Source organism: Asterias amurensis, chromosome 12 (assembly GCF_032118995.1).
Source record: "Asterias amurensis chromosome 12, ASM3211899v1".
Classification (NCBI taxonomy): Eukaryota; Metazoa; Echinodermata; class Asteroidea; order Forcipulatida; family Asteriidae; genus Asterias; species Asterias amurensis.
Genome location: NC_092659.1, coordinates 16,629,564 through 16,656,613, shown reverse-complemented (window position 1 = coordinate 16,656,613; position 27,050 = coordinate 16,629,564). Strand labels below are relative to the sequence as shown.

At 38.0% G+C, this 27,050-nt stretch overlaps 1 protein-coding gene across 1 annotated transcript in view; it reads left to right on the top strand.

The window, feature by feature from the left end:
* The window catches only part of LOC139944779 (peripheral plasma membrane protein CASK-like), a 135,137-nt gene that overhangs the window by 5,453 nt on the left and 102,634 nt on the right, over positions 1-27,050 (top strand). The window contains 1 exon segment of the mRNA XM_071941886.1: positions 13,636-13,748. Coding sequence (XP_071797987.1) covers positions 13,636-13,748 — 113 coding nt within the window.

The window sequence follows — 27,050 nt, the reverse complement described above, 5'->3', positions numbered from 1 at the left end:
AGCCTTAAGCATACAGAGTATTACCAGTGAATGTACAACATGTAGATTGTGTCAACTCAAGTTCATTCTAGCGTGTAGTGAGAAAATTACAGCCAAATTGAAACCAACGTGATGATCATCGTATGAAATGCACAACATTCCTTTGGATAACATTTTTTGCCTGCAACACATAGTAGAATGTCAGCTGCTAGTTTTAATATGAAAATATTTAAATAAAAAATTACTACGTGTTTACTGTGTGCATTGCGTTCCATTTCTACAAAATGTATGCCTCTTGGGTGTCGTTTCAGAGCATGTGGTAACGTCCAGGGAACGACTTTGTCAAAACAAATTTGCATAGCAAATTATTTATATAGGCCTAATGTACTTAGTGCACTGATTGGTACATGTAGTAGGCTTATTGAGTGCAAATGGTGATTGGAGTTAGCACTTGATGCACTTTTTGTATGCTACATGTACAATACACAAGAGAAATTGTTCACTGATATTGGCAATGGTGCCTGCTGTTCAATTGTTGTGAACCAACACCTACAACATACACAAAATAACAAAGGTGTGAAATTTGCCGGCGCCTAAAGGCAGTGGACACTATTGGTAATTGTCAAAGACTAGCCTTCACAGCTGGTGTATCTCAACATATGCATAAAATAACTAACCTGTGAAAATTTGAGCTCGATCGGTCATCAAAGTTGCGAGATAATAATGGAACAAGAAACCACCCTAGTCACACGAAGTTGTGTGCAATTAGATGGTTGATTTCGAGACCTTAAGTTCTTAACTTGAGGTCTCAAAATCAAATTCGTGGAAAATTACTTCTATCTCGAAAACTACTCCACTTCAGAGGGAGCCATTTCTCAGAATGTTTTATACTGCCAACCTATCCCCATTACTCTTTACCAAGTGAGGTTTAATGCGAATAATTAATTTGAGTAATTACCAATAGTGTCCACTGCCTTTAATCCCTCAGAATCACAGTCAAGAACAAACAGTGGGAAAACAACTACACTGTTTTTCACTGATTTCAAACATTAAATTTTGGACTCTACAGTATCCCTCTTTGTACTATGTACAGTAGACTAACTAATGTTGTCAAGAGAAAATTTAAATGATCTTATTATTATCTTCCATTGTTTTGTAAAGGCATCCCAGCCTACAAGCTTTGCTTTAATGGGCCATGCCTCCATACAGTTTTCAGTCTTGTTACATCCTATCGCTTGTGTTTGTATATTGTGTTTGTATGGAAATAAATGTTGATTGATTTGATTTTGATTTGAAAATAGTGAAAAACATCAATGTTTTGTTCACTGATTTCAAACATTGAATTTTAGACTTGCAAGACCAGGGCCCAATTTCATGGCTCTGCTTACCATAAGCACAGAATTGGTGCTTACAGAAGCAGGGAATTCTGTGCTTACGGCTCATCAGCGAGTTTTGGCTTCTGCGCATGCGTACTCCGCATTACTAGGGATTCTACGCTTACATGGCTAGCGCAGAAATTCAGCGCTTGCACGTAAGCGGGGAATCGTGATCATAAGCGCAGAGTATGGCGGTAAGCAGAGCCATGAAATTGGGCCCAGTGTTTTCCAGGGACAGAGGGATGTAAAATTTCAGACACTATCTGATTTCATACCTTTGTAGGGCTGCTCGGTGAAATCAAATTGCTTGTTTCTTCTTCAGATGAAAAGATATCATGACTTTGACCTACATGGTACATGTAGTGCCAAGGACACTGTTCCCAGAAGCTCACTGGAATCTACAACTCTAGGGGTTACTAAAAGCTGGAAATGCTATGAAAAACCTCAACTTCATCATGAATTAATTTATGCTTTTTCAAACATGTTATATTTGTTTATTTACACACTAATTAATAAGTAACCATAATTGTACTGAGACATCTTTTGTGTGTCCGTAAAAATTCATAGCAGAATGCCAAGATAGTTGCTATCAGGCAGCGTATTCCCATTGTTCGGAGAACAATGTCATATTGTCAATCGTTCTTGTACAATTAGAGTTGAACGAGGTCACTTTGTAAAACAGCTGGTTGAACCTGTTCCTCATCCCAGCCTATTGTCTGGTTGGTTGGAATTACCATAAAGCCGATGTCAACAATGCAGTCAATTTAATTTGCATTTACAGGCAGTAATAGTATACGACAGATGCATAGAAATTGCATTGCAAGGGTTTTACGTTAGTGAATTGAAAAGGACTGCCATTCCATTTGAAATGTAATTACTTTTTGGAAGAGTAAATGCATTCATTTCCTCTTGTTCTTAAAGACGCATCGTACATTTTCAGGCCTTGAAGTTTGTTCTTGAAGGGGCACAGGGAATTTGTCCTCTGGTAAGGGGCACTTAAAAATTGTTTTGGAATTTTGCAAAGGTCACCGTAGCAAAAGCAAAGGGCACTACTGTAATTTCTGTGGGTGCCATAAGGACATTATTTTTTAGGCCTGCATTGTTGTACAACCAACCTACTGTACACAGATGGTAAACTTGCACAATTCAGGCCTGGACCATTGAGAGGGCAAGGGCAGTTCCATTGTGCAAAGGGCACTTTCATTGGAAATTCTTATTAGAGTCTTTGAGAAACTTTTGAAGGGGGCACCAAGGACAAGATCAGGGCAACAGAGATCATGGCCTCTGTTGACTCCATGTCATTCATTTATTTTTGTTGGGGGGGGGGAGGGGTTAAAGGTTAAAGGTTCTGGACACCTTTGGTAAATGTCAAAGACCAGTATTCTCACTTGGTGTATCTCAACATATGGATAAATTAGCAAACCTGTGAAAATTTGGACTCAATTGGTCGTCGAACTTGGGAGAGAGTAATGTAAGAAAAAATACCCTTGTCGCACAGGTTTTGTGCTTTCAGATGCCTTAAATTCAAGACCTAAGCTAAGGTCTCTTCTTCAATTAAAATATTTGAGTAAGAAATTACTTCTTTGGTCAAAAACTACGTTACTTCAGAGGGAGCCGTTTCTCACAATGTTTTATACTGTTAATGGCCCTCCATTGCTCATTACCAGTAAGTTTTTTTAGGGTAACAGTTATTTTGAGTAATTACCAATAGTGTCCATGCCTTTAAGATTATCTACAAATATGTACAATGTACATTGTAGATTCTTTTTTTGGACATGCTTGAGGAAATTAATTTAAGTGGCAGTTTATGTATATTTTGAATATTTCTTTTTAAAGAAGACTTCCTTCTTCCATAACATCCAGGAGCCTGGAAGAGGGGGGGGGGGGGGGGGGGAGGGGTTGTAGTGGTTTAATTTATTTGACAGTCGGTATGGTCAGGATATTACAAATAATGTAGATGTTCCTTTCTGGAGTTGACAGCTTATTTTTCTGAGCTCTCAGTGGGGGTTTGTGTGTTTTGATGGCATGTCAATGTGCATACACCTTGGGAATATGTTCAGCAGTGCTGAGCTAGCCCCTAATACCATGTCAAAAAACATGTATGTATTATAGATGATGGGGCAGGTTTAGTATCAGAGGGAATAGGAACAATGTATGAACCATGGACTCTGGAGTCTGTGGTTACTGCTACTGGTAGAATATTGACCCTGCATTTTGTACCTTGGCACAGTTACAGAGATTAGACCATACTTTCCGTTTATGGACTTAAGGTTAAATTCAGTAAGGGTCAAGGTGTATTGTACGTACATGAGGTAGGCTTTAATTTTACAGTAGGTTTGTCATTATCAACTTGACCCGATACATGTACAGACACATGTATAAAATGAAAATAACCCTTTAAAATTATTTTACAAAGAAATGTTTTTCTTTGTTTTTCTAAATAATGGGACAATTTTCATTGGATGGATGATGTGCTTTTAAAACAAAACTTAGAATGGAAATTAATTAACTCATCCAAAACAACACCTTTAATGTTTCCTCATATTTTATTCTGGTCCGAAAGAGTGTGACCTCCAGTATAATTTATCAAGCAGTCCTAATTATTTTAATTTTATTTCTCCTTATCATTAAACTATGCACATCCTTGAAAACAGTTAAGTACCCGAGCCAATTTTATATGAGCTGCCAATTAAATCTCTCCACTGGCCCGTCTTGCGAAATCGGCTTATAGAAGATTGCTATTAAACCAATCCCGTTGGGTTTTTATACGGAATGTACTGTATACCGCCGATGTTGTAATGCTACTGCATTGCATTAGAAACTACAGGACTTTTAATGGTGATCCGGTCTCATGTATGATGTAGAGCAAGGTGTCTTGAGTAATGAGCATTACACGGATTATACTGCATGGCGACTCCCATTACACTGTGTGCAAATCTGGCTCACTAAAGATTACATGATGGTGAGAAACTGAAAGGGGCCCCCCATGCATTCTAGTCTTGCGTTGTCTTGTCTTGATGGATAAGTGCATCAACACCCCTTCTTAAAGACACTGGACACTATTGGTAATTGTCAAAGACCAGTCTTCTCACTTGGTGTACCTCAACATAATACACTGTATGCACAAAATAACAAACAGTAGTTTGGTTTGGTACAAAAATTATCCTGCAAGTGTTCCTCGTCAAAAATATTGTGTACGCGGTCATCGTAGTCATATAGATGACTAAAAATTAATCATCCATAGAACAATGTCGACTCTGTGCTACAGGGTCGTTAACCGCAATTTCATATCGCTATTGATAAAAAAGGGCAATACGTATTTACTTTGTGATATATGAAAACTTGAGTTTGCAATTTGAAAACATAAGTTTGAAGAATTTTTGTTCCATAGTGAATCATATCGTTTTGCCAAATAGGCCTCTGTTGTCCAATATTCCCTGTTTTTGGCCTTGGTGCCCCATCAAAAGTTGCCCATAGACTGAGTAAACATTTTTCCAATGCAAAGTGCTCTTTCCATTAAATGAAAAAGAGCCTTGCCCGATTAAAGATGGATTTCTAGGACTGCAAACAACTACTTTGGAGACCACTTCAGATCAATCATTGTCGATAGTCCCGAATTCCCAGGAGCTCAAAATATGCAAAAGCAATTTTCTGAAATCAACTCAAATTGGACTAACGACCTAATTCTGAGCCTGCAATTATTGATATTTTGTTTTGAGAATGTACATACAGTACACCATACGTACATGTACTGGTACAAAAAGGCAATTACGGTACAAAAATGTACGTGTACTTGTTTAAAGCCATTGGACCCTTTCGGTACAGAAAAAAAAAAAAAAAATTCACAGATTTACAAATAATTTACAGGATTTACAGAAAGTAATGGTGAAAGACTTCTCTTGAAATATTAGTTCATGAAATGCTTTACTTTTTGAGAAAACGGTAAAACAATATAAATTCTTGTTAACGAGAATTACGGATTTGTTATAAACACATGTCATGACACGGCGAAACGCGCGAAAACAGGAGTGGGTTTTCCCGTTATTTTCTCCCGACTCCGATGTCCGATTGAGCCTAAATTCTCACAGGATTGTTATTTTATATATAAGTTGTGATACACGAAGTGTGGGACTTGGACAATACTGTTTACCGAAAGTGTCCAATGGCTTTAATGTAAACTACATGTACATAAAATGTCAACAATGTTCCCACCAACATTTTTAATCACTTGCTCTAAAAAATGCAGACATACATATACACAACGTACTCATGTAAATTAATTTATATGATACCGAGTTAAAGGCAGGGTATACAATGTACATGTACATTATGTAGTACAAAAGTAGCTACTAAACTATCATGAAATTGTGCCAATGTCTTTGAAAATTACAAAAGAAATATTCCCCTGCCTTTAATTTAAAAAAAAGTACATGTAGTACTTAAAAGTAGCTACTAAACTATCCTATGAAATTGTGCCAATGTCTTTGAAAAATTACAAACAAAATATTCCACTGCCTTTAATTTTAAAACAAGTACATGTAGTACTTAAAAGTAGCTACTAAACTATCCTATGAAATTGTGGCAATGTCTTTGAAAAATTACAAAAAAATATTCCCCTGCCTTTAATTTTAAAAAAAGTACATGTAGTACTTAAAAGTAGCTACTAAACTATCCTATGAAATTGTGCCAATGTCTTTGAAAAATTACAAACAAAATATTCCACTGCCTTTAATTTTAAAACAAGTACATGTAGTACTTAAAAGTAGCTACTAAACTATCCTATGAAATTGTGGCAATGTCTTTGAAAAATTACAAAAAAATATTCCCCTGCCTTTAATTTTAAAACAAGTACATGTAGTACTTAAAAGTAGCTACTAAACTATTCTATGAAATTGTGCCAATGTCTTTGAAAAATTACAAAAAAAAATATTCCACTGCCTTTAATTTTAAAACAAAATTGATCTGATCTGATAACAGGCAATGGCATGGAGCGTTGAGCCCATGCTGGTACACACTACAGTCCAGTAATTTATGTATAATACATGTTTTAGTATTACCCGGCACAAATTATTGACAGGCAAGCACAGTGTACTTGTCGTGACTCAGTGGCTAATCAAATAATACAGTGTCCAGTGACACATGGTGTGGAAACAGGGTGGTATCAATGGCATGGTGCTGAGTGGTCAATCTGTACTGGAAATATTAAGCTTAACTGCGATTTTATTTTAAATATTAACAAATCTCATGCTGTTTAAAACCCTTCACATCAGCACCATAACTGTAGCTGATCCAATCAAACAACTATTTAGTGATAAGGGAATGTGTGTTTGGTAACCAATCTTATCTACATGTAAAGGAACACGTTGCCTTGGATCGGACGAGTTGGTCTATGAAAAGCGTTTGAAACCGTTTGTTATGAAGCGCATGGTTAGAAAGATGTTTTAAAAGTAGAATATAATGATCCACACAAGTATCACTCACTATTGCATGGTTTTCATTTTACGTCGCGAACTAACACGGTCGGCCATTTATGGGAGTCAAATTTGTGTGGATCGTTGTATTCTACTTTTAAAACATCTTTCCAACCATATGCAGTTTATAACAAACGGTTACAAACGCTTTTTTATAGACCAAGTCGTCCGATCCAAGGCAACGTATTCCTTTAATGGCATTGCAAACTTTTGGTTAGAAACCTACATGTACATGCACATTAGTACACATCATCTTTGGATAGGAAACGTGCTGATCGAAAAATCATTCCTAGCACAGGTGTACAAAAAACAGCCAGCCTCCCGATATAAAATATTAAAAAAAGAAGACAAATTATAATAAAAACAGATTTGTTTTGAATTATTGCTACATATTTATATCTTCTAGTACTACATGTAAACCATCAGAAGAGACACATAATTTCAAGAAGGTGTTAAAATATATTTTTGTTTAAATCAAATGATGTTTTTTACTTTTGCCTGTCAGTTACAGCTCTACACCTACTGTTGATGAGTTTGGTAACTTGATATTATTAAACTCATAGGGTTGAAATAGGTGTAATTGGAGACTCCAAGAGTCGGGTGTGAAACAATCTCCGACTACATGTATTTACAAATTTTTAGGGCTTTCATAAAATAAAATTTTCAAAGATTAATTCAGCAATTGGTATTCTTTCTATTTTAATAGACTTTTAGAATCTCCTCTCTGTCACATGGGTACATTTTATTTGTGAGCTATTTATAATGTGAGGTTGTTTAATGCGAGGCTTTAAAAGGTTTGTCCTTTTCAGGATTTTTATTTGTTGGCATTCATGAGGAAAGTTCATGACACTACAGCTAAAACAGGGTGTCCAAATTTAAAATTATGGTGTCCAATAGACACCCAGATGGACACCCAGACATGGCTTCAGGCTAATCATGCTAATAGCCCACATCAAGTTTTTCATGTGGCCATGCCACAGGGCAACTTGGCAAGATGTTCACTAACCCACAGCGGTTTTTTCATGTAACTAGACAATGTCTTACCAGTCTGTTTTGTAGTAAGATCATGCCATTGAATCAACCTAAATCCTGACTATTACATGGCAAAAACAGCAGGGTCTCTACTTCCTAACAATGCATTAATCTACATACAATGCCCAAACCGGTTTGAATTACTGGTCGGGAGAGCCGGAATATTTGAATTTCCTCACAGTCTGCTTGAAGACAATGACATCAGGTACCCCCTGGTTCATGTGACACTGTGATGTCCGCGATGAATAATGAGAGAGCTATTTGATAGCCCACCTGTGTGTTGTGTCTGTATAAATACTCCATTGACTCCTTTTTAAAGGGAAGGTTTACAACGCTTGGGAATCATTATTGGCAGTAGACACCTTTTCATTGACAAAAAGGTGTTAATTTGTAGTCAAGGATTTGTGCCTGTTCGCTTTGGTGTTATTTTGATTGTGGCAGCTGAATTTTAAAAAGCTACAAGGATTTGTGGGTTCTTTTAAAATGCTATACTGTACAGTGAACAATTTCATCCAGCACCTTTTGCAATAGCAAAATATTTTGACTGAACAAATTTTGTGCACACAGAATGGTAATATTGTGTGTAGCAAAGGATGATTTTTGAAAAGTAACACACATTTTGCTTAATAGCATTTTGGTCTGCTATGCGAGGAGATCATTCACTGCTGTATTTCATCAACTTTGACGGTTTTGTAGATGGACAAAATCCTCAGGAGGATTGTTCGCGGTGTGGGACAAGTGCGATGTGAACCCCTTACATGTACCGTTATTTTTTTTAAATTACCTATCCTTTTCTTTAAATTTAATGGCTAGCGCCCTCTGGCAGCCCTTGCTTGGTATTGTTTTGTTTTGTGACGAAGACCTTTATAATGTACCTGAGTTGTCTTCGACCCAAAAACAAAATAAAAAACAACAACACAACAGTCAATTTGAACGCCATTTCACTCCTTTATTACAAGAGTCACACTTGCATGCACTTTATAATCAGTGACCTTTCAGACTAAAGCTTATAAATAATTTTTATAATTTATTTATGATGAAGCCAATCCATTACTTTAACTCTTTAAAAGCTACTTAGACCGTGGTACATGTTCAGATGCGAGTCCCATAGCACCTCACTATCATGTAGTTTGCTGTCGTCAGATAGCAAAGGTGTGTTTAATGGCTCTGCATTGGTCGTCCCAAATCACTCCTGTTGAAATGTAAAGTCACGAGTGGAGTTAAAGACACTGAACACAATTGGTAATTACTCAAAATAATGATAGCATAAAAATTTACTTGGTAACGAGCAATGGAGAGATGTTGCTCGTTACCAAGTAAGTTTTTCTGCTATTCAGTTATTTTGAGTAAATGCCAATCATACTTGTAGTAGTGTCCCATGCCTTTATTTTTTTGAAAGACAAAGGACAAGATTTACGATGGCTGCAGATAAGGAGCAATGACCTATAAAATGTGTGTGAATGTTATAGATTGTTCTATAAATGTATGCAGTACATGCTTCAAATCGCAAAAGACATGTAATGCGGGATTTTGAAAGACAACAGTTCAGGCCCAAATTTATAGCTGTGTTCATAGAGCAAAGACCTAACAACGCGTGTGATCGTTGAGGAATGTTCTATAAACTTCTGACATACATGGTTCAAATCGCAGTAAAAATGTGATGTGGGGAGTTTAAAAAACAAATGCTAAAATTTACTAGATGGATGTACATAGGGCAAGGAGGTAAACGCGTGTGATCGTTGATGATTGTTCTCCCAGTTACTCCAGGCTTGTGTGCTTCGTTTTTGAAAGGGCAAGGGCACCAAGGCATTTTCTCCTTGGTAAAGGGCACCCTTTGAGGAAATTTTTACTTTAGTATTTCAAAGGCACCAAGGCAATGATCAGGGGGGCATGGCGGCGATCGCTTTCGTTGCCTTTGGAAGTATCAGGCTTAATGCATAGAGCAAGGACCTATCGACGCGTGTGATCGTTGATGATTGTTCTATAAACGTCTGCCATACATGTACATGGTTCAAATCGCAAGTGAAATGTAATACACACTAGGTCACTTAATACAGGGCCTAAACGGAGCCTTCAATAATAAGTAAATATGACAGCAATTACTGGTGAATGACAGGTTAATACTGGCTGGGTATAGTGTAGGGTCTGACTACGGCGCAGTATGGGGTCTTTCCTTCAATCACAGCATCCTGGTGGAGCTAGAATTACCCTGGGAAACCGCTTGGCAGTCCAGGGGCCAGATCAGATGACCGAAAAAAAAACGTGTAGTGTAGAATTATACTAGCTGGGGTTTGTACTTGAAACTCTAGTGACTGGGTTGAATATTAACCAGTACACAAGTAAATGCTTTACCAGTAGTTAGTTATCTATCTTTGAAACTATTTTTGCGTGAGAGTGTACTTCAGGCTGATTGTTGGGTTGTCCCCAGGTTTTTTCAAAACTGGAGGGCGATTCATGTATAGTACCCAAATTGTAGGTGTTAGATGGCGAATCCCGCGAATGAAACAAGGTGTTTGGGATGTTTTTTTATTGGTTTTAAAAACTGTGTTGTGCAATCTGTGGCATTCTGTATTGGTTTTATCTTGATTTTTTTGTGTGAATCTGATCTGAAGTGTAAAAAAAGGAAATAAAAAGAGTTTGTGTGTATCGGCCTCATTTGCAAGTATCAGTGTGCAATTCGGCCTGTAATTTGCACGTTAAAATAGGCTTTGCATATTATGGGGAGTGACAGTCCTGCATTATAAGGTTTCAGAGCGTCGTGCCTATGGTTAAACAGAATAAAACTGGTCAGGCATACATGTAGGTCTGGTAAATTCTACAAATAGCATCTTCCACTTAAAAGCGTTTGTCTTTTGAAGCCCGATGCATATTCAAGATGCATGACTAAGAAGAATTTTGTTCCGTTTTGTGAGCGGCAATTATTCCAATGACTCAAGTCGATGGGCAAAGTTGACACGCTTGATCGCTTATTTCACAGACTGATGGGTGTCTGCCATCCAACATATAATTAATGACTTCCTACGTATATGTACAATAAGTCATTTATATTACCATTTTATTTTTTCTGGATGAGGCAATTAGTGTGACCCTGTTCTTATTGTGCAGGCTTTATACCTCACGTAGGCAGCAAAGGCGATTGCCTCCATGCCCACTGGTCATTGCCTTGGTGTTCTCGAAATGCTACAGTAGAAGTTAAAATGTCCTCATTGGGTCCCCTCTTTAAAGGATTTGGGTACTTTTTCAAAATGTCCACAGATTTACATTAAACTTTTGAAGATAATGATAGTGGAAAGCTTCCCTTCAAATATTACTATCTAAGGTTGTGTAGTTTTTGAGAAATTAGTAAAACAAGTCACAAAATAATTTTGGTCTCATGAGACCAAAATTATTTTAGCATGTAAAATCCCCTTAACCAGTTATGATATTATACCAAAACCATAGCACAACTGGTTAATACGTTTTTACATGCTAAAACTGAGACGAAAATTATTACTTTTACTCATTTCTCAAAAACTACAGCACCTCAGTTAGTAAAATTTCAAGGGAAACTTTCTACTATCACAATCTTCAAACTGTGTAAGTTTAATTTAAATCTGTGGACATTGTGTTTTTTGTTAGGAAAAAGTACATAAATTATACCCTTTAACCAAGGAGAAAATGCCTTGGTGCCTTTGCCCTTTGAAAAACGAAGCTTACATGCCTTGTTGTGTACACTACTTTATTGCAGTCAAAGATGAAAAATAGAAGGTACATTGATTGACTGCAGAGTTCCTACAAAAAGTAATTTATATTCCTTGTTTTATATTTGGACGAGGCAATTTGTATGATACTGTTCTCATTGTGTACTGTACACTACGTTCTGAGAAATAGGCCGTGTCCGAATTGGCGGCTACAGCTGTGGCTACGACTGTTGCTAAGTGTGCTGCTAAGAACGCTCTATACCTCAACGCATGGTGACGCGAAAATCTAGGCGTAGCCGTAGCTGTAGCCGCTAATTCGGACACGGCCATAGAAACTGACTAGAGTTTGTACAATAAGTCATTTATACTTACTTTTTTTTTTTTTTTTTTTATAAGGCAATTTGCGTGACCATTCTCTCATACTTTATTCATGTCAAAGATGATAAATTGAAGATGCATAAATATTGACTGCACTGTTGCAGTTGACCGATTTTCCATAATTACAAGTGTGAGTGCAGTTGTATAAGATTGGGGTTCTAAGACAGAAAAAAACCCTTGAGTACATACTTGTAAACTGAGCAGTAGGAGTGTACTACAACTCTAAATAACTGGCTACAAAAACTAGTCTATTTTTGGGAACTGAGTGTACTGTGCTTCAAGTCAGGCAGAACTCCAACTTGGAGTGAAAATCCACGAGGCTGCAGAGTCTTAAGCTTGAAAAAATTACCAATCAAAAGGAGCTTATGGTATAATATAGGGCTCAAATTTGATGGTATAGTATGAGGCTCAAATTTGTAGGGAAAATGTAATTTAGGACGGCAAGGCCTTTAGCTTTAAAAGTGTTTCAACAAAAAGGGACCTACATGTACATGTACAAACACACATACGGGGTATGTACATGTATGCAGGTGTATAAATGCCCCAAATGGTTTTAAAACTGCCTAACGTTTCGACTCAGACTCTGCAAGTGCTATGCGTCGAAACATCAGACAGCTAACAGTTTTTTAATAGTTTTTAAACTTGTCCTTTGTAGAGTGGCAATGTTTGATGGACAGTCGCTTCACAGACCATTCATAAATTCCTGTTAAGGGTTTAACATTCCACAATCGCTTTCTCTTCGTCAGTGACTTTGGCTGACAATAAAACTAGGTTACTGTTGAGTATTTGCAAAAATTGTTAAGAGTACAACAAGCGGAACGTAGCTTTCAGCTTTCCTGCAGTACATGGTACATGTACATGTGGAGATGCATAATTACTATGCAGAGAGCTGTCAGTGTCTGTTAATGGCATAAATTATGGCTGTCATGCATTTATCAGCAATAAAATCAATGACATGACTTGACATGTATGATAATGTGTCAATTCAGTTCCATTAAGTGTAGCAGATGATGCTTTGCATGGATTAATTCATCTGTGCTGTTTCATATCCGATGGGAATCAAATGAGAACCAGGCTTGATACGTATGGAGGCAACAGAGGTTAAATGCCGCCTTGTTCATTGCCTTTGTGCCCTTTTAGTCTTTGCCTTGGTGCCTCTTGATCATTGCAGGCCTTGAAATAACCCACAGCACGCATCCAGCGATTGCCGTGGTGCCCTGTGCTTTGCTGCAGTGCCATTTTCAAGGTTCCAATACAAATTTACATTTTCCTTGAATAGAAGTGCCCTTACCAGAGGAAAACTGCTGTGCCCCTTCAAGACCTGTCATTGCCTTGGTGCCCCTTGGTCCTTGCCTTGGTGCACCTCTGGGTCCTTGCATTGGTGCCCCTTGGAATTGTCCTGTAGAAATTCAAATTTAGGTTCTTACATATTGGTGCCCCTTTGTTAAAGGAAACGATTGTCCTTTCCCTCAACAGAACAGTGTGTCAGGTCTGGAGTTTTAAAAAAAGTTTTCAGGTTAAATTTTTCAAAACAGATTTTACTGTAGCAATATGAGGAAGGTACCTGACTTCAGGGCTTAAAAAAAAACTAAAAAAAGTAACTAAAAAAAGTTGACTGTGGATCAGAAATTTGTTTACAAGATTTTATTCTTTCTTTGTAATGTATTTTATTTTTAATACCTAATTGTCTTTTTTTGTTTGTTTGTTCTTTTGTTTCAGAGGGCCGTTCAGTGAAGTACGACGATGCATCCACAGAGAGACCAACCAGCAATTCGCTGTTAAGATCGTCGACGTGGCCAAGTTCACATCCAGCCCTGGGCTCAGCACAGAAGGTTCGTACAAAAAAAAGCACAACTCTAACACTAAGTCCTGCTGGGCCCAATTTCATAAAGCTGTCAATCAGAAAGTACTGCGTGACAAATGTCTTTGCTAATCAAAAAATTGGTGGGGTGCCCCCAGTCACAACGATGTAAACTTTATGGACCTTTGGCTGGTAACCAGTTTCTGCTGAGCACTATTTTGTCAGTGTTAAGCAAGTTTTTGTGCTGACAGACTTTATGAAATTGGGCCCTTGTTTTATGACGTGGCTTATCGTAAGCAAAGAATCTGTGCTTACTGAAGCGGCGAATTCCGCGCTTACGTCACAGGTTACTTTTGCCTAGTGCGTGCGTACTCCATAGTACTATTCTTCGCTTCATTCCATGTTACTAGGCATTCTTTGCTTACACAACTAGCGCAGAAATGCTGCGCTTGCACAGTAAGCAGAGATGGTGATTGTAAGCGCAGAATTCAGCGACAAGCAGAGCCATGAAATTGGGCCCTGCTCTCCCTCTTGAAACAAATTGCCCAGACAATCTCCTATAAAGCTTGCCTCATCTCTTGAGTTCAGAACCCTTTTAAAGGAACACGTTGCCTTGGATCGGTCGAGTTGGTCTTTGAAAAGCGTTTGAAACCGTTTTTTATAAAATGAATATGGGTAGAAAGATGTTGTAAAAGTAGAATACAATGATCCACACAAAAATGCCTCGAAATTGGGTGGTTTTCCTTTTACCTCGTCGACTAACACGTCGGCCATTTATGGGGGTCAAAATTTTGACTCCCATAAATGGCCGACCATGTTAGTTCGCACAGTTGAAGGAAAACCACGCAATTTGGAGGCAAACTTGTGTGGATCATTGTATTCTACTTTTGAAACATCTTTCCAACCATATGCATTTTATGAAAAACGGTTACAATCGCTTTTGTTTTGACCAACTCGTCCGATCCAAGGCAACGTGTTCCTTTAACCCAAATCACAAAAATTCTTTCTTAAATAAAAACAGAGCGCTTGTAATTGGCATTTTAGATCCTTGAGTTTGAAGTTGGAGCAGATAAATTGCCCCTAGTGTCATGTTACCCCCCTGACCCACTTTCCAGTGTACTACTTTGTATGACTTTGTATTATTGTACTGTGTAACATTGTATAACAATGTAATACTTTGTATCGTAATGTATTACACATTCTGTGGAAATGGTTCAAAGTATGCCACAACACAAACACACATCACCAGTTTTTCCTATTATTTCTGTTTGCATTGTGTTACATGTACCTTCAGAGACTGGCTCAAAATACACTTGTGGCAAAACCCGCCCATATTGTTTCCTGTGATTGTTTGTGGAGATTTTTCCTGTTGTGGTTGCCAAAACAACAACAACGTTTGCGTTTGCGGAATCTAATTGCATCCCCTTCAAATTAGTTTCAAAAGTTTAGAAGCTGTGTTCTTATTTTTTTATTTTATTTTTTTATTTATTTATAAATCTGTAGATCTTTGATGTGTGTTTGAATTGATGAGTGTTAGAAAACGATTTTGCCCAGGAATAGCATAAATGTTTATTTTGACTGAACTTGCATGTGACATGTATTTATATCTGTGTATTTGGTGCACACTGAATGCCAATATTGATTAGCAAATGGTATTTTTTTAATAGCAACTTGTACATTTTAAATATAATTTTGCTCTGCTATAGCCTACAAGGGAATTTGTGCACTGGAATAATTTATTCCTTTAGTTTTCTAGATAAACTTTCTGTCTTCCTGTTCCAGTTATCTATTTAATTAACCAGGTCAAAACAAACCTAATGACTTTGGAATGTTCACTGCAAAACAAATCAGCAATTTTTTAGCGACTTTTAAAAAAAGGTTTATAAATACACAATTAAAAATTACCTTTAAGAAGTTGGGCATTCTAGGTTCAAAACGCTAAAAGAAAATAGGCAATGAAAGAATTAAATATTGGCTCGTACATTACTCAATGTACTTTCCTCACTGCATAATAATAATTTCACGCAGCGAGTCCTCTCTTTGGTAATTTCATGTACACATGGTAGGAGTTAGCTGTCAATGGTAAACTGTCTGGATAGTGAAATTGACACATCTTACATAGACCTTCATTTGCACATATGGAAGACATGTTCCGAGTGCCCCGTCAGGCGTGTAACGTTTTTTTTCTTTCTAGAGAGCATCAGGGACGCTTCTTCCCTCACACAGGGGAGGAATGTTAGCGTAAACCAAATTCCTGCTTGATTTATATTTAACGGTGTGTTCTCCATACAAAGCTCTTGGAGTCAAGCCCCTTAAAGGTAGTGGACACTATTGGTAATTACTCAAAATAATTGTTGGCATAAAAACGAACTTGGTAACGAGCAATGGAGAGCCGTTGATAGTATAAAACATTGTGAGAAATGGCTCCCTCTAAAGTAACGTAGTTTAAGAGAAAGAAGTAATTTTCCACGAATTTGACTTAGAGACCTCAGAATTAGATTTTGAGGTCTCGAAAATAAGCATCTGAAAGCACACAACTTCGTGTGACAAGGGTGTTTTTTCTTTCATAGTTATCTCGCAACTTCAACAACCAATTGAGCTCAAATTTTCACAGGTTTGTTATTTTATCCATTATGTTGAGATACATCAAGTGAGAAGACTGGTGTGTGACAAACCAATAGGAACACGTTGCCTTGGATCGGCGTTTTTATAAAATGCATATGGGTAGAAAGATGTTGTAAAAGTAGAATACAATGATCCACACAAACATGCCTCGAAATTGCACGGTTTTCCTTTTACCTCGTCACTAACACGGTCCGCCATTTATGGGAGTCAAATTTTTGACTCCCATAAATGGCCGACCGTGTTAGTTCGCGCAGTAAAAGGAAAACCACGCAATTTCGAGGCAAACTTGTGTGGATCATTGTATTCTACTTTTAAAACATCTTTCCAACCATATTGATTTAAAAAAACACGTTTACAAACGCTTTTTATAGATCAACTCGTCCGATCGAAGGGAACGTGTTCCTTTAACGGTATGTTCTCAATAGAAAGCTCTATTCGGACTCAAGCCCACTTCTCTCTCTCTCTCAACAAAAGGAGATTTTATATCTGGCCTGGAGATTGTTTATATGTAGGTCGACAGTGCTATTTCCGACAGTGCTATTTCTGACAGTGATAGTCTCAGTCAATGCACTTTCCTTTCCACAATGTATGAGTGTGGAGCATTCATGTACTTTAAAAAAACTGCATAATTGTGTCTCTATAGTTGAAGCACATTTTCACAGAGTGACGAGGCTGGTTGTGTGTACGCATGTCATTGCCCTCATTACAAGACGCTGAGAAACTTCGCTCCGCTGTTATCTTTACCCGTTTGCTTGCCAGGCCCCCCCTCTCCTTTCATTTCATTAAACGTTGCTTTTGCATCGTAGCATGATGGAAGTAATAATCAATGTGCTGTAAGTGAATTATAGGGGGCCAATCAGGCCGGCCCAACCTACACATCTTGGGTACGCGAGGGTTCTCGATAATGAAATACTTTAAGATGATACAACGTGCGTGTACTCCTTAAACACTTCAAGATGGAGATGTGACGCCTTAGTGCCTCGGAGGAAGATCCACACAATTAGTTCTCAATCAAATTCATCCCTCGAGAGTCTCAGTTAAGGTTCTTTGCAGTCACAACTCTCCTCCAAATTAAATTGCCTGTTTTTTTTAATAAAGTTTCTTGTATCAAGTTTTTCAGTACGGAATTTATTTTAAATGATTCATTCATAATTTTGTTTATGTTGTCTTTCAGTTTAATTTAAATTCACAGTATACATAGTATGATTCCCAAACTGTGAAAACAAAGTTAGAAATCTTCATTATGATATCGTATTGCAGGCAGGCATTGCTTACCTACCATTTAGATTCACTACGGATGATATTGAAGGGTCGGACAGTAGGAGGGTTGACTGTATACCATGTGGATGCTCTTTAAGTGCTCTTACCACATGATCATTGTTTCATCCAATTGATGACTTTTGGTCTGATAAATACTTTTAAATTATATGTTAAGAAACAAAGTAATTTACATGTGAAAGAAAAGACGAGATTGTTTGATTTTCGTTTTTACCCTTCCATCGATATGTGTACTTGTCCATATTACTGGGGTGGGATTGAACCCATGACCTTTACAATTCTAGAGCAGTGTCTTACCAACCAGACCACCAACCACCCGGTAGCTAGAGGCAGTTCAAACCTATGGTTTATGCAGCAGGTATTGCAACAATATAATAAGTTTGCACCGGGGATGAAAAATATTAATTTTGGTTTTACCTTACACCGATGTGTGTAAGCACTGAGATCAAGTTCCTCTTTGCTTGGTGCTTATCTTGGTGTACTGTTTGTCTTGGTGCTTGACTGAATAAAATCAGTTAGGGGCATCTTAAACTGTGTCAGCAATTTTGTTCTCCTTATTTATTGGTCTTGAACCTACAAGCCTCGTGGTCCTGTGGATTTCCCCCCCTCATATTTCAAGGCCTACTAATCAAGTTTTATTATAATGCACGTGATGCATAATTTAAAATGACAATTTGTATTGGCACCTTGTGTGCAAGTCAACTTCAGCCATGTGTACACAATGTATGTTTTTCTGAAAGTAATGTACCGTGACCTTAATTGTACACTGGGGACATTGCGTTATGCGTGTATGTGGAGTGCATGTATACAGTAGCGCAGCCTAAATGTCACTGAGTGCGCGTTGTTTTCTTCATGTGGCCAGCACTGCACTTGCTAAATTGCTTTTTTTGCATGTATACGGATTGAAAGAGCAACAGCATTATGCAGGAGGTAATAGTAATCTAGCATCTGGCCACGGAGTCTCTCTCTCTGTTTGTCTCATTGCTGCCCACAATTTCCTTCCACTGTGTATAAAGCTAGAAATAACAGCCATCTTTACTCCGACGCAGCGATTGTTGCCCAGGGCTCGTCAGCGTTAATACTGCATTCTTCCAAGTCAGCACTGCCATGCCTTCCCCAGCAGCATTGATAACAAACCCCCTCTGACCATGGAGCATTCTTTCTCCATGCGCTGAGATGCTGCTTAGGCCAGTCACCCAGCTACTTGGCATATCAGTGGTTATGGGCATTCTTGTCATGGAACGACTCCTTCACCCAAAACAGGAAGAATATTGTTATTCCCATCTTAAGACGTTTTGATTGTCAGTTTTCTTATCAGTTTTTCAGGGAGACAGAGTGAGAAGGGGGCAATTTCATATTAAAGGACGGTCGGCAAACAAGCGCAATGAGTTGGTTATGTCAACAGGGAGGTGGGAAGGGCAGGTTTCCGCTGATTGGAACTTGGTTTGGCAATCACTGTACACGGCATATAATCGTTACCCCTCCTCCAGATAAGGGTAAATTATATGGTGTCGTCACATTTGCGTACATCGAGACATGATGTGTTGTTTGCACTCACTCGACAAGAATGACGCAAAATCGTTAGAAATGAAGAAATGATGATGGTTTTGTAGTTACATATATTTGTTCTTCTTGAACGCACTTGAGAGCAGTAAGAAGATAGTCATGAGCGAGTTGTGATTCAAAATTAAACACACACACTCACACTCCGGTATGTTTGAAAATGCAATGATAAGTACATGTAATATGGTTTGGATTATTTTGCACCCCTCAAATTTAAATTTGAATGTATTCACTCTTGCAGTGCCCATTTTTGGGGGCGTTTTGAACCTAAAATTTCCAGCTTTTTGAAGTTTTTTCTAAACTGTTTATAAAACACAAAATCGTGTTTCGCACCAAATAAAATGTATTTTACCGATTTGTGTTGCCTTGGTACATCCCAAAGTAAATCATATTTCTTGACTGAAAATGCCCTCTCCTGATAAAAGTATGGGTGTGTATGTAGGATTACACATTTTGAGTAAATAAAATAGATCGTAATGGGAGCTCGCCCTGAGAATGCTTGAAAATAAACCAATCTTTCCGAACAAAGTTGATACTCTCCCTGATTTAATGGAAACTTTCTGTTGAATGTAGTTCTGTATATCTTCCTGAGAGATGTGCAAAACCTCCCTGCAAGATTGCAAGATGTTTGTAGCTCTGTGGCAATGAGATCCCGCAAAAGGTTCCCTGAAAATAAACCAATCTTTCTATGTTCTGACAACCAAATTCAAAACTCTCTTTGCTTATGGAAACTTTGTCCATATTCTGTTTGAATGCGGTTCTAAATATCTCCCTGATAGTTGTGCAAAACCTCCCTTATTGCAAGATGTTGGCAGCTCTGCTGCATGAAGTCGCACAAAAGTGAAAGTCTGTGATAAAGGAAATCCGTCTTATTACCTGTCAGCTGGGGTAACATGCTGTCATCGACGGCAGATGATCTTTGCCAAGTCAAGGCCATTGTGCTATTAAAAGCAGCACAATAAACCAAAGGTCCTTGCTCTCTGCAATTTACTCCAAGGATTTTCTGTCAGTCATTTGTCAAGAAACTCCTCTTGATTGATATTGATTCTTGCATTAATGCTGCATTTGAATTGGTACGATTGATTTAAAATACACAAATGCGCACCGATGATTTCATAACTGATCAACCTCGTTCCCAGTGGTGTACGATCTCAACGCGCCATTTGATTTAATACTCAGAATTTTTTTAAACTCTGCGCCATTTGATTTAATACTCAGAAAGCCTCGCTCGGTCAACCCCCTGGAAGATAGAAAATGAAAATGCACACCAAATATCTCATAACTAACCAACCTCATTCCCAGTGGTGTATGATCTCGCAGCGCCACTTGTTTTCTATCCAAGAAAGCCTTGCTCGGTCAATCCCCTGGAAGATTGGAAAAGTAAATGTGCACCGATTTATAACTGACCAACCTCGTTCCCAGTAGTGTACATCTCGCCGCGCCATTTCTGTTTTTGCCTAGAATGCCTTTCTCGATCATAACCCCATGGAAGTGTGACTTTGAAGTATCAAAATATGTTTGATTTTATAAGCAGTCCTAATTGTTTGATATTTTAAATTGGTTCCCGCAGATTACACTGTCAAAAGATGCATCAAGTTGTAGAGCTATTGCAGCCGATTTCACGAAACTCTAGGATTAATCCTAACTCAAGTTAGGAGGAGTATACCTGTCCTAACTTAGGATGGGTTCAATGCGTCCTGCGTATTTGGATACGGATTTGAACTCGTCTTAATCCTAAGTTAGGAAGAGTTTGGTGAAATCGACGGCTGGTCCCCTCTCATGTTTTTTCAAGCTTGTGATATGTCTAACTTTTATGCAGTTTAGGGTGACATTATCAATGACAACAATGACCCTATCTTTTGATTTTTCAGTGCTCTTCAGTGCCAACCAACGCCCCATAATTTTTTTTTTTTTCAGTGACAACCAAAGACCCTTCGACTTTTTTCTTTTGTCTGTTCAGTGGCAACAAATGACCCTACATTTCCCCTTTTCAGTGACAACCCAATGCAACTTTATCTTTACTCGGAAATAAAACTCAACCTTTGCCTTAGGATGTTTTCATGGTTGATAACCTTTGCTCTGAAGGGTACTCTTGAAAAGATCCCTCAAAATAAATCAACCCCCTCCCCCTATTCGGTGAGTTAATCCCTTCATGCTCGGATGCTTATGTGATAAGGAGGTCTTAAAGGCACTAGGGTCGATTTCACAAAGAGTTAGGACTAGTCCTAACTTAGGACTAGTCCTAGGAGATATACAAAGTGCATGGATAGTCCTAAGTTAGGACGAGTAACTGTTCCCAACTCGAGATAAGACTAGTCCTAACTCTTTGTGAAATCCACCCCTGGACACCTTTGGTAATTGTCAAAGACCAGTATTCTCATTTGGTGTATCCCAACATATGCATAAAAATAGAATTTGAAAATTTGGACGTACTTGGTCATCAAAGTTGCAATGAGAATAATCAGAGAAAAAAAAAACCTTGTTGCACAAATTTGTGTGCTTTCAGATGATGCATAATAAAAAGTTTCAGGCCTGAAGTCTTTTATTAATTGAGTGAGAAATTACCTCCTTCTCAAAAACTATGTTACTTCAGAGGGAGCCGTTTCTCACAATGTTTTTATACTATCAGCAGCTCTCCTTTGCACGTTACCAAGTAAGTTTTTATGCTAACAACTATTTTTGAGTAATTACCAATAGTGTCCAGTGCCTTTAAACCCTGCGTGCTCCGCTGCTAATGTGACAAGAAAGTCTTAATGGTTTAGTGTAGACTAATATCTAGGTAGATTTTCATGGTCTCATAAACAGCACCTCTACTGACCTTTTCATGTAGAATCCAGGAACGCTGCATTATTAATAGACTTCAAAGGACCCAGGATTTTAGCCAAGATTTGGTAAAAGGGTGTCAAAATTTGCTGGAAGTTTAAACCCAAGGTGTCCAAATGGTTCTCCTAAATTTTACAATGCATTTACATGTAAATGACAGATAAAATTGGGTCAAAATTTAAAACAGAGTGTCCAAAGAATGCTGCATTTTTAAATACATTATAAAGGACCCAAGATTTTTGCCAGGATTCGGTAAAAGCGTGTCCAAATTTGCTGGAAATTTATAAACTGGGTGTCAAAATTGTTCACTTAAAATAACAGGTTAAGGACAAATAAAATAGGGTGTCTAAATTTGAAACGGGGTGTCTCTGGCAAACACTATACGTGTAGCTGTAGGAATATCATTTACAAGTATAGATTTGAAAAAATGCTATACTTAAACTGATATGTAAAGGAAGATTGATTTTGTCTCTTTGAAAGGAGACATCTCTTATTTGGACATATCTCTTATATCGTTGCGGTACCCACTGCCAAAACATAGGATTCGAACTGCCTCTAGCTACCGGGCAACCTTGGTAGTCTAGTTGGTAAGACACTGCTCTAGAATTGCAAGGGTCATGGGTTCGAATCCCACCCGAGTAACATACCTGTGATATTTTCTCACCGGACTCGGGGAAAAGTACTGAGTATACAGTGCTAACACACATTGGTGTATGGGTAAAAAAAGAAAAATAATATTCTTTGAAAGGACTTTGAACATTTTCTACTTCATCAGTTTATTTGTTTATACCTGTCACTGCTTTCAATTTTTCTGTGGAGAAAACTGTTTTCAATTTATCGCAAATACCCCATGGTAAAATGCAGTTTACACTTTCACACAGCGCGATACACATTCACAGGAGATAAAAACCATGGGGAATTGCTGGGGAATGTTAACACAACAGCCACCCCATGTTTGTTAATATCAATTTCATTGACTGTATGTTTGTTTGTTTGTTGAGAAGATCTTCCCATCAAGGGAACTCAGCAAAAGGTAAATACCTTTAGTTCATTGTACGAGGCCTAAAAACCAGACATTTTTGTTGCAACATTTTTAAACTGATGACTGTGTTAAGTTTCTTTTTTACCTCTTGGTAACATAATAGGTTGGCAGTTGTAAATTGTACATAAATAACTTAATTGTATACATTCATTCAAAAATTTTCAATTGAAATTTCGTTGCAACATTTTTAAAACGCCCTGGTTTGTCTCAAGTTTCTTTTTTATGCCTTGGTAGTGTTTGGTAGTTGCAAATCGAACATAAAAGGTGAATTATTTAGTTGTATAAATACATTCATTCTAAAACTTTACTATTGAAATTTGTTGTAAATCTTTTTAAACCACATCGTTTGTGTTAAAGCCATTATACACTTTCGGTAAACAGTATTGTCCAAGTCCCACACTTCGTGTATCACAACTTATATATAAAATAACAATCCTGTGGAAATTTAGGCTCAATCGGACATCGGAGTCGGGAGAAAATAACGGGAAAACCCACTCCTGTTTTCGCGCGTTTCGCCGTGTCATGACATGTGTTTATAACAAATCCGTAATTCTCGTTAACGAGAATTTATATTGTTTTACCGCTTTCTCAAAAAGTAAAGCATTTCATGGACTAATATTTCAAGAGAAGTCTTTCACCATTACCTTCTGTAAACCCTGTAAATTATTTGTAAATCTGTGAACTTTTTTTATTTTTTCTGTACCGAAAGGGTCCAATGGCTTTAAGCGTCTTTTCACCCCATGGTAATATAATGCTTAATAATCTGGCAGTTGCGATTTCTAATGGCGTCACGCCTATCGGAAGCCTTCAGCCGAACACGCACTGCCATTCAATAACAAGCTGAAACGTAAAGCCAAACGGACTTCCAAGTCACCCAAACGGAATCGGAGAGTTGCTCATATGGAAAATTGACTTTTCATGAAACAGAAAATGCAGCATGCAGTCGTACGGTACTCAGTTTGCAAGTTGAAGAAGAAAGAAATACATGAAGGTGTCTGCATACGGTATGCATTGTATAGTGCATTGGGACTGATGGCATGCTCTTTTGAAATGCAATGTAGTTTTTCTGTAGTTAAAGGCAAAGTGTACCTTTGGTTTTGGGAACCGTTCGATTGCTTTAAAGGCAGTGGACACTATTGGTAATTACTCAAAATAATTATTAGCATAAAACCTTACTTGGTGACGAATAATGGGGAGAGGTTGATAGTATACAACATTGTGAGAAACAGCTCCCTCTGAAGTGACATAGTTTTCGAGAAAGAAGTAATTTTCCACGAATTTGATTTCGAGACCTCAAGTTTAGACTTTGAGGTCTCAAAATCAAGCATCTGAAAGCACACAACTTTGTGTAACTAGGATGTTTTTTCTTTCATATCTCGCAACTTCGATGACTAATTGAGCTCAAATTTCAACAGGTTTGTTATTTTATGCATATGTTGAGACACACCAAGTGAGATTACTGGTCTTTTAGAATTACCAATAGTATACCCAGACTGTAACCATTACAGCAAGTTGGAAACAGCTACATAAAATTGTTAACCAGTTACACGCCCCAACCCTAGTTGGAGATATGTGGATATCGACTCACTATCTATAAAAAATCCATGCACTTTACGATTTCATACATAAAATTGAAAGCGCTTGATCGAGATTTAATTTTCAATGATGATCCAGGCGGGAGTTAGTGTTTATTCATGTCAGTCAATCGCAAACCGTAGACGCAGCTCTCATAATTACCTCGAGTCTTACCGGTCCGTCTTAAAAAAAAAAAAGTTCCTACAACCGCGTCTTGACGAATGCAAAGCTGACACATCCAATATTCTAGCTTTAGTATACACACCTGACGTTTCATGGGCCCATGTAGTTACTACATCTTACGATTCACAGGGATATGTAGTGGATCACATTAACTCAAACTGAAACAACAAAGGCTTTCTCTATCGGATGTCCAATAGAGGAGGAGCAATTACTTATCCTCAATAACCCGTATCGCACTGTGGATCTTGCGGGATGGAGTATGTGGAATTTTTACGACTTGTTATATTTGATTATTATCGTCACCTGTCACAGTTCAGCTCCTCTGAATTGCACTCGAACCATCACTCAAACATGTCAAGACATTTTGATTCAAACAATTTAGTTTCTTGTGATGTGATCTAGCTAAATGAGTTTTTGCGGAAAATAAGACATTTGGTTCCCACTCCTTGTCTTCTATTCTCCCATTCTCCTTTGGCTCCCATAAAAGTTTTTGCAAAGGAAAGGAAGGCCGGCTGATGTAAGATTGTTTACGGCTAGACGAGGCATATTTTTCATGCGTCTGGCTGTCTATGACGGACATAGTTGATTGAGTTAGTTGAGAGGGTGGTTGATATCGCATTAAAATAAATACCATCCCAAGAGTCTATAGAGTCATAAGCACCAACCCCTATTCAGTGTCAGGGTGTAAGACTAAAGCCTTGTAGATATCCTGCAAAGGTGAGAGTAGGAGCGTGTGGATTACCCACGAACTCCCCCCCCCCCCCCCCCACCACCACCACACTCTAACATTCCCGCACAGGGTAGCATATCATCTAAACTCCACATCGTCTGCAATCTGAGAGGCCCCCGAGACTAGCCGATAGCCTGTTCCATCAAAAAGGACACACGGCTGAAATTTGTTATTAAACGCAGGATGGGTTTAATGAAATCTGCCCTTTCAATTTTTTTTATTGGTCTAGGGTGGATCGGGGCATACATGCCACCAGACTGCTGAACACATTGGATCACTTCTCTATCGCTGCTCCGCCGAGAGAGCGATACTCTTTTAAGTTATACTCTTCTACTATAGGTGTTTGTTGGTGACCTTAATCTTGACCCCGAGCCTTTGTCATAATAAAAATGCTATTTTGTTAGGGTTGGATGTTGTAGAATGTGCTGTGGATGTTTTTATAGTACTGTGTAGTCAATGGAGGTTTCTGTCACTTGGGTGTGATGCTACATTTTTCCCTACCACATGCATATGAGGCCTTGTGCTACTTTTCTTGTCGAAGGGCAAATTACTCTTTTTGAATTTGAAATTTGGCATCTCAGACCTTTTCATTGAGTATCGTAAGGGAGGAGTGGAGAGAGTAATCTGTGCATTTTACTTCCCTTTAGGAAGTTTTAGTAGCCTATAATTAAACATGCATGTGTTGGATGAAACTTACACATGTTTCTTTCTGGTGTATTAGCGATCACAAATAGTTAAAGCCATTATACACTTTCAGTACAGAAAAAAAAAAAAAAAGTTCACAGATTTACAAATAATTTACAGGTTTTACATAAGGTAATGGTGAACGACTTCTCTTGAAATATTAGTCCATGAAATGCTTTACTTTTTGAGAAAACAGTAAAACAATATCAATTCTCAATAGCGAGAATTACGGATTTATTTTAAACACATGTCATGACACGGCGAAACGCGCGAAAACAAGAGTGGGTTTTCCTGTTATTTTCCTGTTATTTTCTCCCGACTCCGATGACCGATTGAGCCTAAATTTTCACAGGTTTGTTATTTTGATATATAAGTTGTGATACACGAAGTGTGAGACTTGGATAGTCTTTTTGCACAGTTTTTAGTCGCATGCAGAGCAAGTTTAGAAGTGTTTACTAGCCCATACCAGTTTTTATTTTCCTCAAAATGCATTATACTATCCAGAGCTGCTTGTTTCTTACCAAGTAAGTTTTTATTGCTCTTAGTTTTTTAGAGTCATTACCAAAGATATACAGACCCATTAGAGTCAAGGTCATTTTCTTATTTGTTATCAGTAGTTTGTTTTCTCTGGAAACAATTGCTCCAATTCGTTGGCTCCTATCCTCTGGCTTCCATTCTTTGGCTCTCCTGTTTTGGCTCCAATCAAAGTTTTTCACAAAGAAATCGATTGTGCGGTTACTTTGGGTCGGTAACGCACAGTTTATTTTTGGCTCCAATTTTCTTGGCTCTTATGCTTTAGTTCCTTATTCTTTGGCTCCAGTTCTTTAGCT